Source organism: Acipenser ruthenus, chromosome 16 (genome assembly GCF_902713425.1).
Source record: "Acipenser ruthenus chromosome 16, fAciRut3.2 maternal haplotype, whole genome shotgun sequence".
Classification (NCBI taxonomy): Eukaryota; Metazoa; Chordata; class Actinopteri; order Acipenseriformes; family Acipenseridae; genus Acipenser; species Acipenser ruthenus.
The window spans coordinates 5059864-5079108 of NC_081204.1; the positions used below are offsets into that span (position 1 = coordinate 5059864).

Here is a 19245-nt window from a genome sequence, read left to right on the forward strand (position 1 = left end):
ATGACTGAGAAGCAGCAGGTTCTCTGTACATTCTCATTTGTGTTGGGGTAAAGCCATAAACAGTTTGACTATGGCTGGGACCAAATCAAAACTTTGACAACCCGCTAATCACACTTAACAAATCTGTATTTAATAGCGTTTTCTTTTTATGAGTGGAAGAAATAAGATACTTACAAAAAAAAAAGAAAACGCTATTAAATACAGTTTTGTTAAGTGCGATTAGCGGGTTGTCAAAGTTTTGATTTGGTCCCAGCCTATGTCTAAGAACAGGTTTTAAAATTAAACAGCAAATTGTTCTGTCTTATTAATTGTCTATCAGACAAAATTCTCCAAGAGATACATACACTCAACTTGGCCCCAAATACTGTTTGTTCATCCCTTGGCACTCATGCTTTTCCTGGATTTGAAGAAGAAATTTGACCTTTTCCTGGAGGACCATTTCAAAACCACAAGCAATTTTGAAAACACTTAACAAAACCATCAGCAATTTTTATTTTACTGCTAGAACAATGCCAAACAGATATTTTCCAAATAAAATCAAATAAATACCAATCCAGAACTAAATGTTTGCTATGCATAGCTTCAATTCTAAATCGACAATTTTACAGCAGGAGAATTGTTTTATTTATTGTTTTATTTGTTAAACAAAATTAAAGAAGTAAAATCGTCCTATTCATTTTTAAAAATTAAGGCTTACATGACATTTGTTTTATCTATACACTATTTAAGCCTGAATGTGTTTAACTTAAAAGCTGTTTATACAAGACCTGAAAATACGCTTTATTCCAATGCAATTAGCATTGCCTGTAAAAGAATGTCATACATGTATTACCCAAAGCATTGTTTTCCTTTTAAACTGTATGTGACTGCCTAGTGTAATGTGAAAGAATATAGTAATTAGACTACAGTTTTGTTTTGTTTTGTAGTGATTGTTGTTAACATATCCTTAATTATTTGTTCTTCTACATTTTATATTTTGGTATCATCAACAGGGTAAAAAAACAGCTTGAAAAAATATGTAAACTTTTTCAACGAACTAACCAAACTGCAATGTTAGTGAATATGGTTTAACTGCTCCACTAATAAAATCCTACTGCATTTCACATTTCTGTATGCCACATATTGAAACATACAGTAATACAACCAAATTACATGTCTGGCGAATTCCATTTCCAATTGACATTTAATTGTACTTATTAGTGGTCCTAAAAGAAACTTGGTAGCAATTTAGACAGACATTCTGGTGGCTTTATTAAAAATGGCTAAAGATTTTCTTGTCAGTGTTTCAATTCCATCACCAATGTGAGTTGAAAATGTGTATAGATTATGTTATAAGTGATTCCAGTCAAGAGCTACTAGGGTTAAAACATGGTTGCTTGTGAACGATTTCAAGTAAGTTGTGGTTCTCTTTTGTTGTTGTTGTTGTTGTTTTTTAATCAAAATGGAATTTGAGAAATGAACAACAGGAAAGGGAAGAGAGCATCTTGGCAGTGTCTTTGGGTTTTAAAAGTTGTTTTGGATCTTTCCATCAAAGTGTAGGCAAGAAACACTTTTCACCCCCCCCCCCCCCCATTCTTTTACTATATATTTGTGTTACATGCTTTGTTGAGTCGTACACATGTATCATGCATTTTGAATTACTTTGCCTGTAAACAAGGTTGAAGAGCATTCACATTGCCATGTAAACATCAATTCACAATACTTTAAATGCCAGAACAGTGGTGGTTTGTCTGAAGTGCTCCAAGTAACATTACCCTGAGCGTTCCTTGTCTGTGGAACCATCTTTCCATTAACTTCCTGCTGGTTTATTTGTTTACGTCTGTGTAATACCGCCAGCAAAATATCATAAATCTCCTGACACCTATAGGCAGCTTTTACTCCTGAAGTGTTTCCTATAAACATTCATTCGCATGGAATAAACAGCTGCCTGTTCCTGGAAACACACTTTCAGTGTTGTGGTCTTTGCTTAATGTTGGGTAATACCTGCAGTTGTTTATACTTGACATACTAGATCAAATAGGATAGACAAATGGTAATTATTTCTGCATTCTGTGATTGATTCATAAACTTCTCAACTTATCATAAATGCTGGGGATGTATTAATTCAAGTACAAAATTGATGCCAGTTTTACAGCCTATTTTTATTATTGTCATTTCCTAATGCTGCTCAGATATGGACATGTAACATGGAGTGATTTGGATTGGTGTTTTAGCAAACCAATCCCGTATTCAGCCTTGAATTAATGGTTCACTGAAATCTGAATTCCTGGCTGAAACTACTGAACTAAACCTCTAGATATTCCTCTGTCTTCAGATTCCCAAGTCCTCTGATGTTCCTGGCTTTGTTCTTGCCTGATTTGTATTGGATCAATCAAACTCTCTTCTGTGGTGATCAAAGTTGTGGTAACAGTGTTTTTAGCGACTCTCTGTTACAGGAAGGGTACATTAACAGTCATTGGATCAGTGATTTTTGGTCCCTGGAAACAGGAAAATGTGATTTAGTTAGCTTGTAGTAAGCCTCTGGTTCAGCTGCACACATACTGCTTTACAGGCTCACATTCTGTTGCAGGCAGTGGCCATGGCAGGTGGTTCAAACTCAAGTTGGATATGGCAAACCTCTTTTACAGAACACAAGACTGGGTGTTTAATTGGGCCTTAAGCTACTAATGTTTGTGAAAAGGGGCTTTGAAGAGGGGAACATTGGCACAAGTAATGGTATTGTATTAATGCTGTTTGATGAAGGCAGACAGGTCTCATTAGTAACCTTCTGAATTAATGACCCTGACAATAAATCTGGTATTCTGTCTATGTTTTCAGATACAGTTAAGCAACTGGAGTCTACCTTTTACTAACCTTTTCATGTGTGTGCTATGCCAAAACAACATGGTCATTAGCGAGCCGAGCAGGTTGTAAACTATTAAAATCCCCCCTATATAAAAACCTGTATGAAAACATGCACTGTACTGATTAACAACACACGTTGTTTTCTTTTTGTTTTTTAGCTCTAGCAATGCTTCAAATCAAAGTTTTCCAAGGTTGCCATAGTGTGTCAGCCAATCACAGTTGTCACTGTACATTTCCATTGGTTTGCACTTTTTATTATCTGGCTGATAAAATGGACACTAGCATTTCAAATGGCACACGTGTTAAAACATTGGGACCCATGTTGCCACGTGACCTCTATGAATCTCATTTTCACTGTGTTGTTTAGTAAGCCCTCCTTTAAAGGAAAAGAGGATCTCAAATCAGTGCTGTTGTAACAGGGCAGAGGCTGGGCATGAACTAGGCGACCCCATATACTGCAAGTGAGCATCTTAACCTCAGTGAAGAAGAGCCGGGCTAGTCTGCATTCGTGGTTATAGAGCTTTTAACCTCATCCCACCGACAGGGAACAGATTCTGTAATGGCAGTGTATCACACAGCACTGCCCGTTCCACTGTTCTGTAGGACATTGAAAGAGAACAGTACGTTTCATTCCTTTGTTGTCAGAAGAATACATGAAAAAAAGGACAATCTTAAATCTTCTGATAAGAAAAAAAGTGATGTGAAAAAACAGTTTTTTCTAGACCTGTTTGCTTCTTGTTTTTGTTTGATTTATTGCTTGTCAAGAGTAAATTGGTCTTTAATAGACCTTAAAGGAAAACCTAAACATCTTTCCTAGTCCTGTTTGTTAAAGCTGTTGCCAGTTTAAATGCTGATGTTGTATAAAAGACGGAAATGTTGTGCTTCCCAGGGGGGTGCGTGAAGCATTCTGAAGTTCTTGTTGGCTGTGACCTTGGCCCTAAATTCCTGTTATTCTCTTCTCCTCTAGCAAAAATACTATAAAAGCTGTGTCACATTCAGTGCATCAGAGGGTGTAAGTTTTTTTTTTTCTGCACCAGTTAATAATGTTCAGTGATGCTGTTGAGGACATCATACAGTATTGTACATATGGTATGGTCAATGATGTGGTAAATTAGCAATCCATTTTCAGTCCTGGTTGTAATATAGGTGGAAAAACTACAAAAGGAAATGTCTTACTTTTGTTTGTTTTGGCAAATAATTGTACATGCTGGATTCGTAACTACTAGGGGTGTTATGTTTTGATGTTGGCTGCTGCTCAGTTGTCTGAAATAATGGATTATCCAAATAATTCAATGTTTTCTTATATTAAGTATATAATACAGCAGTGTGGAGTAGTGGTTAGGGCTCTGGACTCTTGACCGGAGGGTTGTGGGTTCAATCCCCAGTGGGGGACACTGCTGTTGTACTCTTGAGCAAGGTACTTTACCTAGATTGCTCCAGTTAAAAACCCAACTGTATAAATGGCTAATTGTATTTAAAAATAATGTATATCTGTATAATGTGAAATAATGTATAATGTGATATCTTGTAACAATTGTAAGTCGCCCTGGATAAGGGCGTCTGCTAAGAAATAAATAATAATAATAATAATCAATACAACTGAAACATGTGATTTTTTCCATCAGGGACGTGAACTAGTCTTGTAGTATTCGCAGTGGTCGTGCAGCTGGAACAATTTATTTAACATTGGGCAACTGTCCTGGCTCTTGGACATTTAAATAATATAGTTTGAGGGTAATTCTAAAATCCAGGGCTGGTTGCAAGACTGGTGTGAGTTTCTAACCCTGCTATCCCTGTTAACTCTGTGTGTGTCTATAGAGCACTTTAGATAATTGTCAAAACAATATCTCCATAGTGTATTGAAACTATGGTTGACAACAATCCAAAATAGTAGTGTGTGTGTATATATATATATATATATATATATATATATATATATATATAGTGGCAGAGTAAGAGCTCTGAGTGTAAATAAAGTGTGGGTGTTGTATGTGTTTTGGTGGTGGTTGGCAGGAATGGGGTTAATTCTTGTCCCTGCCAAAAACATGCAAGAATGTGGCTGTTCCCAAGCAAGGTAATTGGTGTCAATTGGGAAGAGCCACATACTATAAAAAGAGAGCTTGCAGGTCCATTAGGAGAGACCACCAGGGAGCTGGAGTGAGAGGAGAACCACTCTGTTTAATGAGAGAAAGGTATTGTGTGAAAAGTGTGTGTAAAAAAAAGTGTTTGGCTGGTAAACGGCTTAGCCATCCAGTGAGTAGTCAGGGACGGTGCAGAGTTTAGGAAGGCTCTACATATGAGCTAGACTTGCTTTTGTTTGTTTTATATTGTTTGTGTAAATAAAAGTGCATGAAAGTGCTTGAAACTGCAAGTTCTGTGCCTGGGTGTGCTGCTTCAGTGTGCAAAGGAGCCTGAGTACAGAGAGGCTATGTTATAATATATCTATCAATATCTATATATATCTTTTGGTCTCCCCAGTGCTGTTTTCCTATCTTCTACGCCGGCATCGCAAACATTACCTGATATGAACTCCATCATCCACTGGACTAGAAAGAGTTAAAGATGTGCATTTGTTAGAGATGTGCATTTTGTTATCCGTAAAATCCACACACTTTTCTGCTGACGGGAAAAACAACTGATTTCACAGGAAATCACATTGTGTGCCAGACAGAGACCGTGATACATCTGGTGGCGATGTTTTCTGGGAAATCTCTTGTGAAATAGTTTCCTTTTATGTTCTTGATATTCATCTGTGTGCTTGTTATCACAGGAGCACTGAATAACCCTGTAGGTCTGAAGTCCACCAGGCACTGTGAATGCTGGAAGAGGCAGTGATACGATGAAAAAGAAGAATAGCGTGCATGTGTGTTTAACATCTTGCCAGAAGAGAAATTTTATTCATGCCGAAACATAAAAAAAATATACAGTATGCGTTAACCCACCAGTTTAGGAATATTAAACTAGTTTATATAGGTTCCTATGATACAAACAGGGTTGCGTTACGTTTTCAGTCCTGGTTGCAATATAGCACATATCTAGCTCTCTAAACATATAAATAGAGGTATTTTATTTTTGTCTTTATTACATTTATCAACAAACACATCTGTATTTGCAGGAGAGACACTTCTCTAGTACATGGTTTAGAGCCTTTTAGCTTAACGAAGTTAACTTCACCTTAACCCTTATACCTCCCCAAGAATACCCTCCTGGAGTCCCAGATTGTCAAGACAAGACTTTTGTGTCAGTAATTGTCAAAACTGAAATGAATCTTTCGGATTTCACTGAGCTGTATGAAGGTGACACAGCATTCTGTCCACCGACACACCAATAGTCTTGCAAAATAAAAATAAACTCCTGTTCCATTTTTGTTCCCTTTTTATTCAAAAGAATATCAGATGAAAAATCACTATCTTGGCAATTTCAGATAGACTAGAATAAGGAAACTGAGGTTGCAGAAACGGTGAGTTGCACATAGTTTACTGTAAGGGGTTTAAGACCTTAGCAGTTCCTCCTTTTTATTTAAAGTATACTGCATTCCAGTGTAAAAGCTAAATTGCGCTCAATAAACATGTAGTTTGCGTTGCTTTACCAAACCTGATCATTTACATCCGGTTGTGGATTAATTTGAGAACTTGCAGAAGCGGCAAAATAGATACTTGGCAACCCTACCAGTCTCACTTTTTTATCTGACAGATATATTTCTCTCACACTTGACTGGAAACAATACATTGCATGCAAATTCAATAGGAGGAAATAGGCATCAGCAGCTTGTGTTCAAGAACTGATGATGGGACATTTTTTCTTTTGTTTAAAAAACATTCAAGCCGTCGAATTCCGTATGTAACTTTAAGGTGATGGAACACTGAAATCTTTTGGCAAGAACAGTCAGCACCCAGTTGAAAAACTGTTGACTATCTGCTATGAAGCCATAACTCTACAAAGCAGTCTGAAAACACTTAATTGCATTTCTCTGTGTTGTTATCCCAGAGCCTAGACTTGCTATACCATAAAAAGAAAACCTTAACAATCAGTTTTGAAAGGGATTTCTTTCCCCACTCATGTAGGTTTGTAAGGGTCTTTATTTTCTGGTCTGTTTTCTTCTGCATTCTTGACGTGTGTGTGTGTGTCTATATATATATATATATATATATATATATATATATATATATATATATATATATATATATATATATATATATATATATATATAGACACACACATATATTAGTAATCAAGGAAAAAATTTGAGTGGTATAATTTTGTATAAGCCATGCTTCTCATTAAGATTTGCCTTCTAATTAAAATCTTCTACATTGAAAATGTCCAACTTTTAATGCATTTTTTGGAATGCATTAATAAAGTCACATGGAATGCTGATATTACAACTGCAGGACATATATTCTTGCTCACAAAGATATACTGGAGGCACCTGTCTGCCAGTTTTGTCTGAATGTCACACTCGTATCAATGGAAGGCATTACACTGTGATCTAGGCTGTGTTGACTTTTTATAAAGGGCTAAGACCTGATTGCCTGACCAGTTAAAGGCTATGTGTTGGAAACTGCTCCTCCATGTTGAAACTTTCAATTAATATTTGCTACACACACTTCTTACATATACTATGTTGTTGTGATATTGTTTTCTTTCGTTTTTATTAACCACCCATGATTGGTTGCACCATTGAAGGCTACATTTTAGAATCTGCTTCTCAGGATTTAAAATGAGAAATTGTCATGCTAAACACATTTAAGTACTGTTTTGTGCCGCTGTTCCCCAAAAATGTGGCTTTATTTTAGGTGGTGCAGCGTGCGAATGAACTATGTTGTGATTGGAATGACAGCTGTTTTGTTTTTCACAAAAGCAGACCAAGTTCATTAAGACAAACTATTATATAACATCAGATCTAAAAAGTTGGCATTGTTAATTAGTTAGTAATAGTTTCTTTCTTCTTTAAAGGTGCAGGATCTTGCCATCCAATCAGCTGGCTAGAAAGGGTTTCCTTCCAGTGCTCCGAGCTGATATAGGAAAGGAAATCCGTAGTTTTTTCTTGTTTTTTGTTCAGTTTTTGTTTCCCTTTGTCTTCTATTAAATGTAAATCAGATCCTTTCTATGAAGGTTGTTTGTGAAATCTGAAGTATTTTTTCATTCACTGGGGAGTCTTTCTGTATGCAAATATTTGATTGTGTCCCTGAGGATTTCAGACTGAGCCATACAGGCTTATCTTGAGAAGTTTTTTTTTTTTCCTGCAGGTTTTAGATGGGGGTGGCGGGGGGCCTGATCAGTTTCAAGATGTTTTTCCTTTTGGTTATATGTTTAATGCTCTCAGCTGAGGCACAGAAGAAAACGGTAAGATGAGCAACAATTTATAACTTTTTTTTTTTTCAACAATATAGAAAGGAAATATGGTATTGGGTGTGTTTTCTGAGTTGTGCCTGTTTCTGAGCAAACGTTCACTTCCTAATCTGCAGCTGTTTAGCAAAGAACAAAGGGGATTCATTTCAGTAAATAATGTCTTATTAATGAAGTGTAATGTGTTTTAAGTATGCCTAAACTGTCATATTGTTGATTTTCATGTTTTTTGTTTTGTTTAATTATTGTTGTTGGTTTTTTTTATTGGGATTTTCGGTTTTCAAATCATTCAACTGAACATTGTCTTTGATTTAAACATAAAATAATGTTACAAAATGAAAGCTTGAAAATGAACAGGGTCTTCTTGCAGTATATATTTAATAGATCGAAATAGGGCCCACAGTGGTGGACAACAGCCCCCAGTAATGTTAGGATTGAAAGTTGTATACAGTAGATTACTGTCGTCTCAACACTTGCATATTATATTGGAGTACTCTTCAGATGTATGCAGATGAAGACATCTTATAAGTGCTATAAAAATGAAATGTTGTAATACAATTAAAAAAGTCAATGCTAAGTAATTTTAAATACCACTATTCAGCATAAAAATATTTCTTAAAAAAATGAACAGGTTTTTTTTTTTAACAAAGAATTAACAACTGGACTGGATTGAGTGAGTGTTTAAAGTTATAGAGGAGTGAGTCAGACAGACAGCTCCCAACATGTTTCAGAACAGTAGATAACGGTCACAGACAGCCGTGTTTGTGTTTGACTTCCTTCAGAGACCCTCTAATACAACCAAATGTAAGACTTTCAAAAAGATACACTGAACACTGCTGTACTTATAGCTTGGCTCTGCAAGATTCACTCAACACAGGAGCAAACCGATACCTGCAATATCTGACAAGGTTTAATCATTTCAGCACAACGTAAACTCAATACTACCTATCGAAGTTACGGTCAAATGGTGCACTACACACAGATTACATGCACCAAAGTAGCTGTTTAATATGCTATTTTAACATTAGAAAAAGCACTATGACTTGTTATTCGATCTGGTGCTGAAACAAGTTACGTGGTTTTGTATTTAGTATGGCTTCTTAGTTATTGAAATGGGTTTGGATGGTGCATGAAGTGAAGTGATGCACTGTGATTGAGTAACCCAGACCAAGCTGTTTCTCCAGGCACAGGACAGTCGATGTGATGCACGCAATACTCTCCAGTTCAGCACAGTGTGCACCTCTTGCGCGGCCGTTCCTAGAGCATGGTGTCCTCCAGGTTCCAGAAGGACCACCCAGATCACTGGAGTCAAAGGCTGCAGGTAAACGGACATCTAAGGGGATGTGTTTGCACGGTTGCTGATGGTAGACATTCATTCATTTTTCATTTGATTTTCTTTTTCATTTATCATCATGCATTTATGTTTGGAATTCATTCTAACCAGGGTTTTCAATTCCAGTTCCTTTTTAAAATCAGTTCCCAATTCCAAATTCCCGTTCTCTTTTAATGAATTCCAACACACCATTGATTAAAATTGCAATTAACTGTATTCTGTTAAAAACGATCTTCTAACAATGGCAACAAATTACTTAAACTGAAATCCTTGTTAGTCAATTAAATTGGCTGCAAATGAAAGCAGTTGAACAATCAAAACAATTATTATGTCTCTAAAATATCAAATGAATTGGAATTCAGAATCGATTTTAAAAAGGATTTGGAATAGAAAACCAGGAATTGCCCTGATTATAACCTGAGCATGTCATCACGTTTAAGTTACCTTGTAGACCTGGGAGAAGAAACCCTGACCCTGTCCGGTTGCAGTCATACCTGTGAAAAAGATGTCACCGAACACAAGTGCTGCCCTGGGTTCTGGGGACCTGACTGCATGCGTGAGTATTGTTATTTTATTTTTTTTTAACTTGTGTTTAACATTGATATGATAGGAAGGCATGTGTATCTATGTCTGTAACTGTAACTCTGCATTATCAGCTTGTCCCAGCAAGTCTGGCAAGCCCTGCAATTGGAAAGGTATCTGCATGGACGGAGTGACTGGGAATGGAACTTGCATTTGTGAGGTAATTATCATACTTGTTATAGCTGTCATATTTAAAGATGGAATTTTGTTAACTTGAACACAATCTTGTATTCAGTGTTCTAAAAATGAAAAATGTGTTCATTTCTGTTTCTATAATGAAATGCCCATAACATATTTTCCCGGTTGTTTTTTGCACCTTAGGCTGGGTTTAGTGGCTTTGCATGTCAGGAGTGTAAAGATGAAAATGTATATGGGCCAGACTGTCAATTAGGTAAGCAGGCTTTTCAGCATATTTATAGTTTATTTTTATACGTGTGTAGCATAATGAGTCTGTGTTTGGCTTTGTTAGAAAGTGCCTTGCTGTTGCCACTGTATAAAAGTTATTTTCACTTTTGGGAATATGTAGACATTTTCCCCCAATATCTATCATATTATGATAGATAATAAATGTGAAATTATGAAAGAAGCTACAGTATATAGGTCAGGTACTTCAATTATTAAATTTAACATTTAAAAATACAAACATTGAGCAGACCTGTCTGCTTCCTATCTGTTTAGTTCCGGGAGGAAGTTGCCAATTACTTTAGGGTGACGACTGAAATTACTAAGTGGTGTCCTGTGACTTTCATGTTAATTGAAAGTAGCTGTGTCCTCTGTTTGTTCCCTCTATTGCAGAGTGTGACTGTGTTCATGGAATATGCAGCTCTGGCATTGGAGGAAATGGAAGCTGCATTTGTGAGACAGGATACACTGGAGTAAGGTGTGACCAAGGTAATTGGGGATTACTATGGGCATTCAGGACTTTTGAAGTTAATTTGCATACTGTGCAAGCAATACATTACTTTAAACGGTATGGCCCCAGCCCTTACCCATGTGATATAATAAATGTACAGCGATATAGAATAAAATGTGGTATGTGTTGTGAGCAATGTATGCGTATGCACCGTATTGTCTTTTCTTACTGCAGAATCTCAGCTGTGTCATGGTATGGACTGTGGGGAGAATTCTGTTTGCAATGAAGGTGCTGGAGGGACTGCTGTCTGTGGCTGCATGCCTGGCTTCCAGAAAACTGGACAGCAATGCCTGCGTAAGACATTTTCTAAAAGCACCGCATCACTCAACTATACAGTAAAAAAAAATAAAAAGTGGTAGTACGGTAACTAGGCCTGCAGAAGTTTAATTCTCTTCATTATTTGTATTCTTTGTCCTTATTCTTTTGATCCTGCTTGTTGAGATAGTTGTTGGTTGTGTGTTTATATAGTTCTGCTGTGCTTAATACTGTACAAAATATAAAAACCTGCTTGGCGATGAACTTGTAAATTAAGTATTTTATCAGCTGCATGAAAGACAGGATGCTGCTGGTTGTTACTGACTCACCCATTGATACCAGTGAAGAAGACAGGACAGGCTGGTTTTTTTTTATATCAGAAAGTCCCACAAAGAATGTATTTACTACTTTTTTTTGCTGAAGGCACAATTTCTACTCTCTGAGGGTAAAGATAAATTGGAAATCGCACAGGAAATACATTCTAATGTTCTAATCTCATATTAGTGTTGCAACATTAGAACACATCCCTCTTTTCTTGTGTAGGAGATTCTTTGGTTCTTTCTTTTTTTTTTTTTTTGGGATATGCAGGTAGTTCAAGGACAGCGACGTTGTTTCCTGGTACAAAATCACTTCCTGTGCAATACTTCAGTAATCTAGCCGATATGTGGTGATGTCACCTTCTGTACAGGAAGTGATCAGAGAGCAGGTAGAACTGTGCAGTTGTACTGTGCAGTATATCTGGAACTGCAGCATACAAAAACAAGAAAATAACCAAAAGACAAGGTGGACCAGTGGATAATGCTGCTACTGTATTTATAGGATTAAAGAGTTAGTTAGTAGTGAAATTTGTTGCATGTTAATGGGTATTTTGTGTAGTTCAATAACAGTGTTCATTTGTATTAGTCTTCAGTTTGTATTTATTATCTACACTAATAAATCATTTGCTTTTAGCTCAAGATCCTTGTGCCCAGAACGTCTGTGATCACAATGCTGACTGTGTAAACCATGGACAAAGGAAATATGATTGCAGATGTAAAGAAGCCTACCAAGGAGATGGGAAAGTGTGTGTTCCAGTAAACCCATGCTTGATTGACAATGGAGACTGTCCTACAAACTCAACAAACTGTGTATATAAAAGCGTAGGAAAGGTATATTTCCCTATCCATTATGTTTTATGGAAATAAAAAGGCTTATATTATGCATAAGCGTAGTAATTTATTCTTGTTTAGCATAGGTCTCAAATGACCAGATAAAACTTTCAAATCTGTATTTGTACCCTACTTTGTTAGAAAGAGGACGTTTTATTTTGAAAGCTGTGTCTCTTGAAATGATTTTTGAAATACTAATTCACTTCAGCACGTTTGTCATTTTATTTCAAAGACATTGTGTGTGTGTAAGAGTGGGATGGAAGGAGCCAATCCCTCAGCTGGCTGTACATTAAAAGATGTGTGCAAGAAAGACAGCTGCGACAAAAGTGCAAAATGTGTAACGGGACTGGATGGGACGGCTAGGTAAGAATGCTGTGGGTTACAGGTGAGGTTTTTTAGGCGCAACACATTTCGGAAACAGTATAATTGTTTCTGTAAAATTCAGAAGGGAAAGGGTTAAACCCGATGTGTAATGTAATTGCCAAAAAGTATCTATCAGTAACTTTTTTTTTTTTTTTTTAACTTGTTAGCTGGCAGGTAATACTATATGAACATGTACTTTTACAATATATTCAGTTTGGGTGTTTCTTTTGTTTTAAGCTGTGTTTGCAAGAAGGGGCAGATTTCTGATGGTACGTTTTGCTATGGAAACATCATAGAAAGGATTTTGGAGCTGAACACAGAGTCAAGACATAAAGGAAAACTTACCAGTGCGATTAATATGTTCGGTATGTCACTGTCTTCTTAATAGTCTTAAACATGCTAGCACAGTAACTGATTGCTGAGTGACTAAAACAAGGACACAACTGGCTTACTTAAAGCTTGAAATTCATTCCTTGTTTTGCTACAGTTAGGGGAACAAAATAAAAATGTGTAGGATCTAATATGAATGTTTCATGAATGGTTTTCTTTGCATATTTTATTGCAGAAAAGGGATGTGAACTTGCCTTGAGCAAAAGACTATTTACAGTATTTGTTCCAGCCTCAACGTTCACAGTAACTGTAAGTATGTGTCAAATAAAAACAGCAATACTAAGCATTAGGATTCTGTCTAGATTTGAACTGCAGCTAATAGTGAAGCAGCTATATCCTTGTCTACTGTAAAACTCAACACAGCACAGTGTTTTTGGTTTTTATTTACCTTGTAAAAGCATCCATATTAAATCTAGAATATGTATGTAGTTTCATGAGGAAGGAAATATTTAAACGTTTGTTTTTTTTGTCTCCTGTCCTTTGGCTCATTTCTAAGGGGATGTCAGAAAAGTACTTATGCAAATTGCACATGATTATTGGCCTGCACATGTTCAGTGATTTACAAGACAAGGTGTTCTGGACACTGGGAGGGGAGCCAGTTCATTTCATGGCAGACAAGGTAGTTACAACAAACCGATATGTACCCGTGTTTCCTCATCACTTTCTTTTGGTTTAACTTGGTATAACCCTACAGTGTGTTGGGCTGCCTGTCCAAGTAATTTGAGCTTCGTGGCCTATCATATCTACAAATTAAAAATGAGCTTTCTGTTGTGTCCCTGTATAATGTTTCTAACAGGTCCAAAAGCAGCATTAACATTAATAGTAAAGTATGCAAAAATATACCAGATTTTAGTTGAGCTTTAAGTCAACAGTCCTTTTGTGAATTGTTATTAGTGAGAGATTTCTTTTCTAACTACTTTCTTTGTATTGTTATTTCCTGTGTTGGGCCAGAGCTTTAGCTTCCAAAGAGATCAAAGTAAAACGTACCGTATACTGCAGAGTGACCTCGCCGCAGCCAATGGGATCATTCACATTATCAACCAGCCAGTAACCAACATCAGTCCAGAGCATGCAGAAAATGAGCAGGTAACAACAGACAGCTAACAATTCCTCATTGTCAAGTCACATTCCACCCCCCCACTACTTCACATTTTTCATTCTTCCACCTGTAACACTTTCCTTAGCATGTGATAACTATTGAGCACATTGATGGAGCATGATTCTCTGCAGCGTGTGGGTAACAGGTTTGATAATTTAGACACATTCATGGGTTTGATCAGGGAAGTGTCTTATTTACAGATGCAGTGCTCATCTATGTTTTGCTAAGGGGGTGTTTCTGTGGGACAACAGAAAGTAGTGGCTCGACGTTCAAGCACTTGCATTGGGCAAGAACAGAGACCTCTTTCACCTGCTGGGATTGCTGGGATATTCACAATTGAATTGAAAATACAAATCAAAAACGTTTTTTTTTTTTTTTTTTTATAGGATTCAAAGAAAACAATTGAAGAAATCATAGCAAACCAACATAAGTTCAGTAGATATCAAACACTGTTAGAGGTATGCATCATTTTTATTGTTGATATTATGATGGAGTTGTGGTATTGTAAACACTGTGGTGCTACAAGACTGTACAATTAATTATTTAAAAAAAAAAACATTAATTGAAGGTTATGTATGGACACTGTATAACTAATCTCTTTTCAGAGAGTTTCTCTATAACAATAGCAAGGCATTAGTAAGAAACAGGAGTCCTTGCTGATGTGTGTGCTTAATGTTTTATAGAACTGTGAAATGTCTCCGATATTGGAAGGCCCTGGTCCTTTCACAGTATTTGTACCAACCAACGAGGCAGTGGATCAGCACAGAGATGGCACTATCATATATCTACTTACAGATGTAAGTATGATCTCTGCTCTCATACCCCACTTACACACATACAGGAGTGCTTTTCGAAAATGAATGGGATATAATTGTACAGTTTTTATAAGCATTCTTTTTTTGTTTGGTCTTTTAGGGAAAGAAAAAACTTCAAGAGCTTGTGAAACATCACATTTATGCATCAGCCTCGGTAATGGATTAACCCTTTGATCCCCAGCTTCGTAAACTGACAGTATCATTTGTTTTAAAAACAGTATTCGCATTGCAAATCTACCTAAAGAACACCATCAGAACATTGTTTTATATTAAAGGTCCAGCCTTGTTCCTGAACAAAGAATTTAAAACAATGTATTTTGCATTAACACTTCTATCCTCTGGGCTAAACTTCATTGAAACGCCATCAGAACAATTTCATCTGACCTTTTTCATCATTTGGAATCAAGGGTTAAGACTTATTAGCATTTTTATGTAATAATCGCTTGCATTTCAGAATATCCGTAGTATATTTTACACTTCATGGATACTCTATTACATTTCCTGTGCATATCTTTTTTACTTCTCTTTCTTCTTTGTTAAACCTCTCTATTACTGAGCTAGCACAGATATGTTTTCTGTGTTTGCACATGATGGTTATGTTGACAGGATTTGCTGATCTTTAAGGAGTAATGATTTCATACCTTTTGATTTAAATACAGGTACGGAATTATTATGGGAATTTGGGAACTAGTCTTGTTATTTGTTGCTGCTCAAGGGGGTTGAGGTTTACAGCCTCTTTCAAATCCTGTTATTAGCAACTTCCTTTTGATTCCCTGCCATAATGACATTCTGATCTGTAATTGTCTTTCTTTTTGTAGGTTACTGTAGACAGGCTGGCTGCCATGCCCCAGATCCTCACCAAGGCAAATCAAATAATCACTGTTAACGTTACCAGTGATGTAAGTTCTTCATTTTGGTTGTGTTGTCTTTCAGCATACAGTAGTTGGTACAAAACTGCTACAGTAATTTGTTGGAGAAGCATGTTTTCCTTGCACAGGAACATTCACATGATTTCCTTATGCCTGGTGGGTTGATATAGTAAAAAAAGAAAAACTGAAAAAAACTAAATTCATGGAAACTGAAACAACGCTAAGGTCATAGTTTCTTGATCTATTTTAAAAAAAAATCTTCTCAGTCATTTGGGATATAAAAAGACAATTCTGTGTTAGAAGTAACGGTCTTAATGCCTTGTTGTGTTATACTTTGCTTCTGAACAGGGCAGAATTGTATTGGGTGGCAAAGCAGTGGTTTTAAATCAGCAGGATATTGTTGCATCAAATGGAATCATTCACGTCATAGATGGAATTTTAATTCCTCCTTCAATTGTCCCAATCCTGCCCCACAGATGTGATGTGACCGAGTATAACATCGTAATGGTAAGATATTTTCTCTATGATGCACCACAGTGCCAAAACCATGTTAGCGATATCTAATTTAAAGTGGCAGTAAAAGTACTTTTAAAATAACACTTTGACCTGTTGTAACTGGATTATCGCTCTAAACGAGTACCAATTATTATCCTAGCCAGGCATGGGTCCTATATGCCAACAAAATCAAGGGCACTTAATCCCACAAGTGCTCTGTCCAGAGTTCTGAAACCTCAGAAACTATGGAATATTTTTTTTCCAATTGATTTTATGTTGTAGAATATGAATACAAAAGTATTGTTTTAGAATTTCCAGGCTCTTCATTCCAGTACAACGAGCAAACAAGCCTACAGGATACCTGAATCAGCACCTTGGTTCCTATCTATTTTTTCAGTAATTTCTTGCGCAGCCAGGGCCTTTAAACATCAGGTGCTGTTTAGTGGTACCCATCACCCCTATTAAGTGACAATGCACACCCCATTTCCCGCTTAAAGGATGGGAGCTGTGGACAGCTTCTCTGGGTTTTAGGCTTCTAAGGTGGTATTGAGGAGACATGATGTGTCCTTGTTTGTGTCACTGCTGTCTACTTCTAGAATACCCTTTTTGTTTTAGTTTTTTGTACACTTAATCTGAGAGTCTCTGTTTTAATGAGTTTTGTTTTTTTCACAGGGTCAGTGTGTGGATTGCAGTAAACTGGACACCACGAGCTGTCCTTTAGGAAGCACAGAGCTGGTAAACCTTGCTTTAAATAATTCTTACAGGATGTAAAATATTGACAAGAAATTTTAATGCAGCAATTAGTCAAGTATGCGTTTCGTGGAACACTTAATAGCAGGGGAGACATCACGTTTCTTTCTCCAGTGTGTTTTTGATCAAATCAGAGGAGCTTTAACCTTCAGCCAAACTCAGGCCGCATGTGAAGAAAGCTATGAAAAGCACGCATCACAACCACATCAAAGATGAGAATTTGAAGCTCAGTGAGCTTCTTGGCATGTTGTTTTACTGCATAACTTTGCAAAATAAGGCCGCACATATGTCACATTGGCTTGTGTCATATTTTTGTTTAATATTTTTGTAAAGAATTTTAAATGCATTATAAATTCCATTGAATTATATCAACAGAATAAAAACACAATTCCATTAATATTTACTAAAAACCTTATTTTCTGTAAAAAAAACAAAAAAAAAACAAACAAAAGCACCTTTATAATATGTCAGAAAGCACTTGTTTCTAAGCTTTATACTGTAGGCTGAACAGATGCACAACCAGGCATAATAAAGAATATTTAGTTAACATTAGGCAACACAGTTCAAAAAGATTGCATGGCTCACACGTCCAGGAGGCAGCTGACCATTTTCCATCCGAAAGGTCTGTCCTCAACCCTTCTGGCAGGCTGGCAGGCAGGCAGGCAGCTTCTCTTAAGCTGAGGGAACACAAGTACACTTTTTCAGGAACATTTTCTTGAAACCTGGTTCCAGGAGACCTAGTTTGAGGCAACTTTGCTGTATCAAACCCCATGTCTCCCTGATGTGCCTTGCAGTGGCTTGAAACCTAGTCTCCTGAAACCAAGTTCCAAGTGGCTTCATGTTCCCTCAGCTTCAGAGATGGGGTTAGTGTCCCATGTGCTTGTGAATAAAGTATGTTTTTTAACTCACAGGACAAGTTTCACAAGGGCTGTGACTATATCTCCTCTGTTATGAACATAATCACTAACAGGAGGGGTTGTGCCAAATACTGCAACAGGACTGTTGTGGTAAGTATTAATATTTATAATTGAGAGACCCATAACTCCTTACACGTTCATTGCAAGCTCATTTTAAATACGGTTAGTAAATAGTTACTGTTTGGAGAAAAACAAAACAAATCCAAATTAAATGAATTTCAGCAGCAGGTTTTATTTGTGTGTGTGTGAGTGTGAGGGGGGGCAACTATATTTTAAAAAAAAAATGTAATATAACACAGATTTTGAGATAATATATCGAATATCTTTTTTTTTGTCCCCAGAGACCTGATTGCTGTAAGGGCTTTTATGGCCCCGACTGCAAAGCTTGCCTGGGCGGATTTCAAAATCCGTGTTACCAGCATGGGACAGTAAGTAACAGGCATATTCTGCACAAGTACAAATTCTGTGTGTTTGATGGTCATCTGATTTGTCATTTTAAACTGTTTCCTCTACGTTGTAGTGCAATGATGGGATTCAAGGCAATGGCACCTGCAGCTGTCTTCCAGATTTTCAAGGCATTGCCTGTCACATTTGTTCCAACCCAAACAAACATGGTGAAATGTGTGATGAAGGTAGGTAATGTATTAAAAAGAAAAAAAAAAAAAAAGAATTCCTCGCATAACTTCAAGTTGCCTTTTTTACATAATAGGAAGAGAGGATGGGGGGGGGGGGGCAAGGGGGGATTGAAATCTGTAGCTCCTCAATCGAGTTGTTGTCACTTCAGGTAGTGTTGGTGGAGGTTTTACAGGGCGGTACTCAGACTTGGTGGGAAAGTTGTATCTGAAGATGTGGCTCACTGTGCTTCTGATGTCTTGATGATGTCAGTGATTATTTACTCGCATTTCAGATTGCAAGTGCTTGCATGGTGTTTGTGATAACAGGCCTGGAAGCAAAGGGGTGTGCAGGATCAATTCCTGTGCAGAAGGTTACACAGGAGAATTGTGCGACAGAGTAACAAAGCCTTGTGGCCCGTCTGGCTTGTCTCAGTATTGCCATATAAACGCTGTCTGTGATTACAGTGACAATACAAGGTAATGCATTTCCTCTTCTTCATGTAGGTATG

The 19245-nt window shown here is 37.0% G+C and overlaps 1 protein-coding gene across 2 annotated transcripts in view; it reads left to right on the forward strand.

Moving 5' to 3' along the window:
• Window positions 1-7748: 7748 nt before the first annotated feature.
• The window catches only part of LOC117414193 (stabilin-1-like), a 31399-nt gene continuing 19902 nt past the window's right edge, over window positions 7749-19245 (forward strand). The window contains exons 1-23 of one of the 2 annotated variants that reach the window (XM_058988536.1): window positions 7749-8190; window positions 9378-9514; window positions 9967-10082; window positions 10183-10268; window positions 10430-10499; window positions 10904-10999; window positions 11196-11315; window positions 12228-12424; window positions 12657-12787; window positions 13025-13152; window positions 13353-13426; window positions 13674-13796; window positions 14129-14263; window positions 14663-14734; window positions 14960-15073; window positions 15192-15245; window positions 15910-15990; window positions 16309-16467; window positions 17128-17190; window positions 18117-18212; window positions 18464-18550; window positions 18643-18754; window positions 19030-19213. In XM_058988536.1, coding sequence (XP_058844519.1) covers window positions 8101-8190; window positions 9378-9514; window positions 9967-10082; window positions 10183-10268; window positions 10430-10499; window positions 10904-10999; window positions 11196-11315; window positions 12228-12424; window positions 12657-12787; window positions 13025-13152; window positions 13353-13426; window positions 13674-13796; window positions 14129-14263; window positions 14663-14734; window positions 14960-15073; window positions 15192-15245; window positions 15910-15990; window positions 16309-16467; window positions 17128-17190; window positions 18117-18212; window positions 18464-18550; window positions 18643-18754; window positions 19030-19213 — 2525 coding nt within the window. In that variant the 5' untranslated portion in view covers window positions 7749-8100. The remainder of the gene's footprint in view (window positions 8191-9377; window positions 9515-9966; window positions 10083-10182; window positions 10269-10429; window positions 10500-10903; window positions 11000-11195; window positions 11316-12227; window positions 12425-12656; window positions 12788-13024; window positions 13153-13352; window positions 13427-13673; window positions 13797-14128; window positions 14264-14662; window positions 14735-14959; window positions 15074-15191; window positions 15246-15909; window positions 15991-16308; window positions 16468-17127; window positions 17191-18116; window positions 18213-18463; window positions 18551-18642; window positions 18755-19029; window positions 19214-19245) is intronic. The other variant, XM_058988535.1, reaches the window with a different exon arrangement.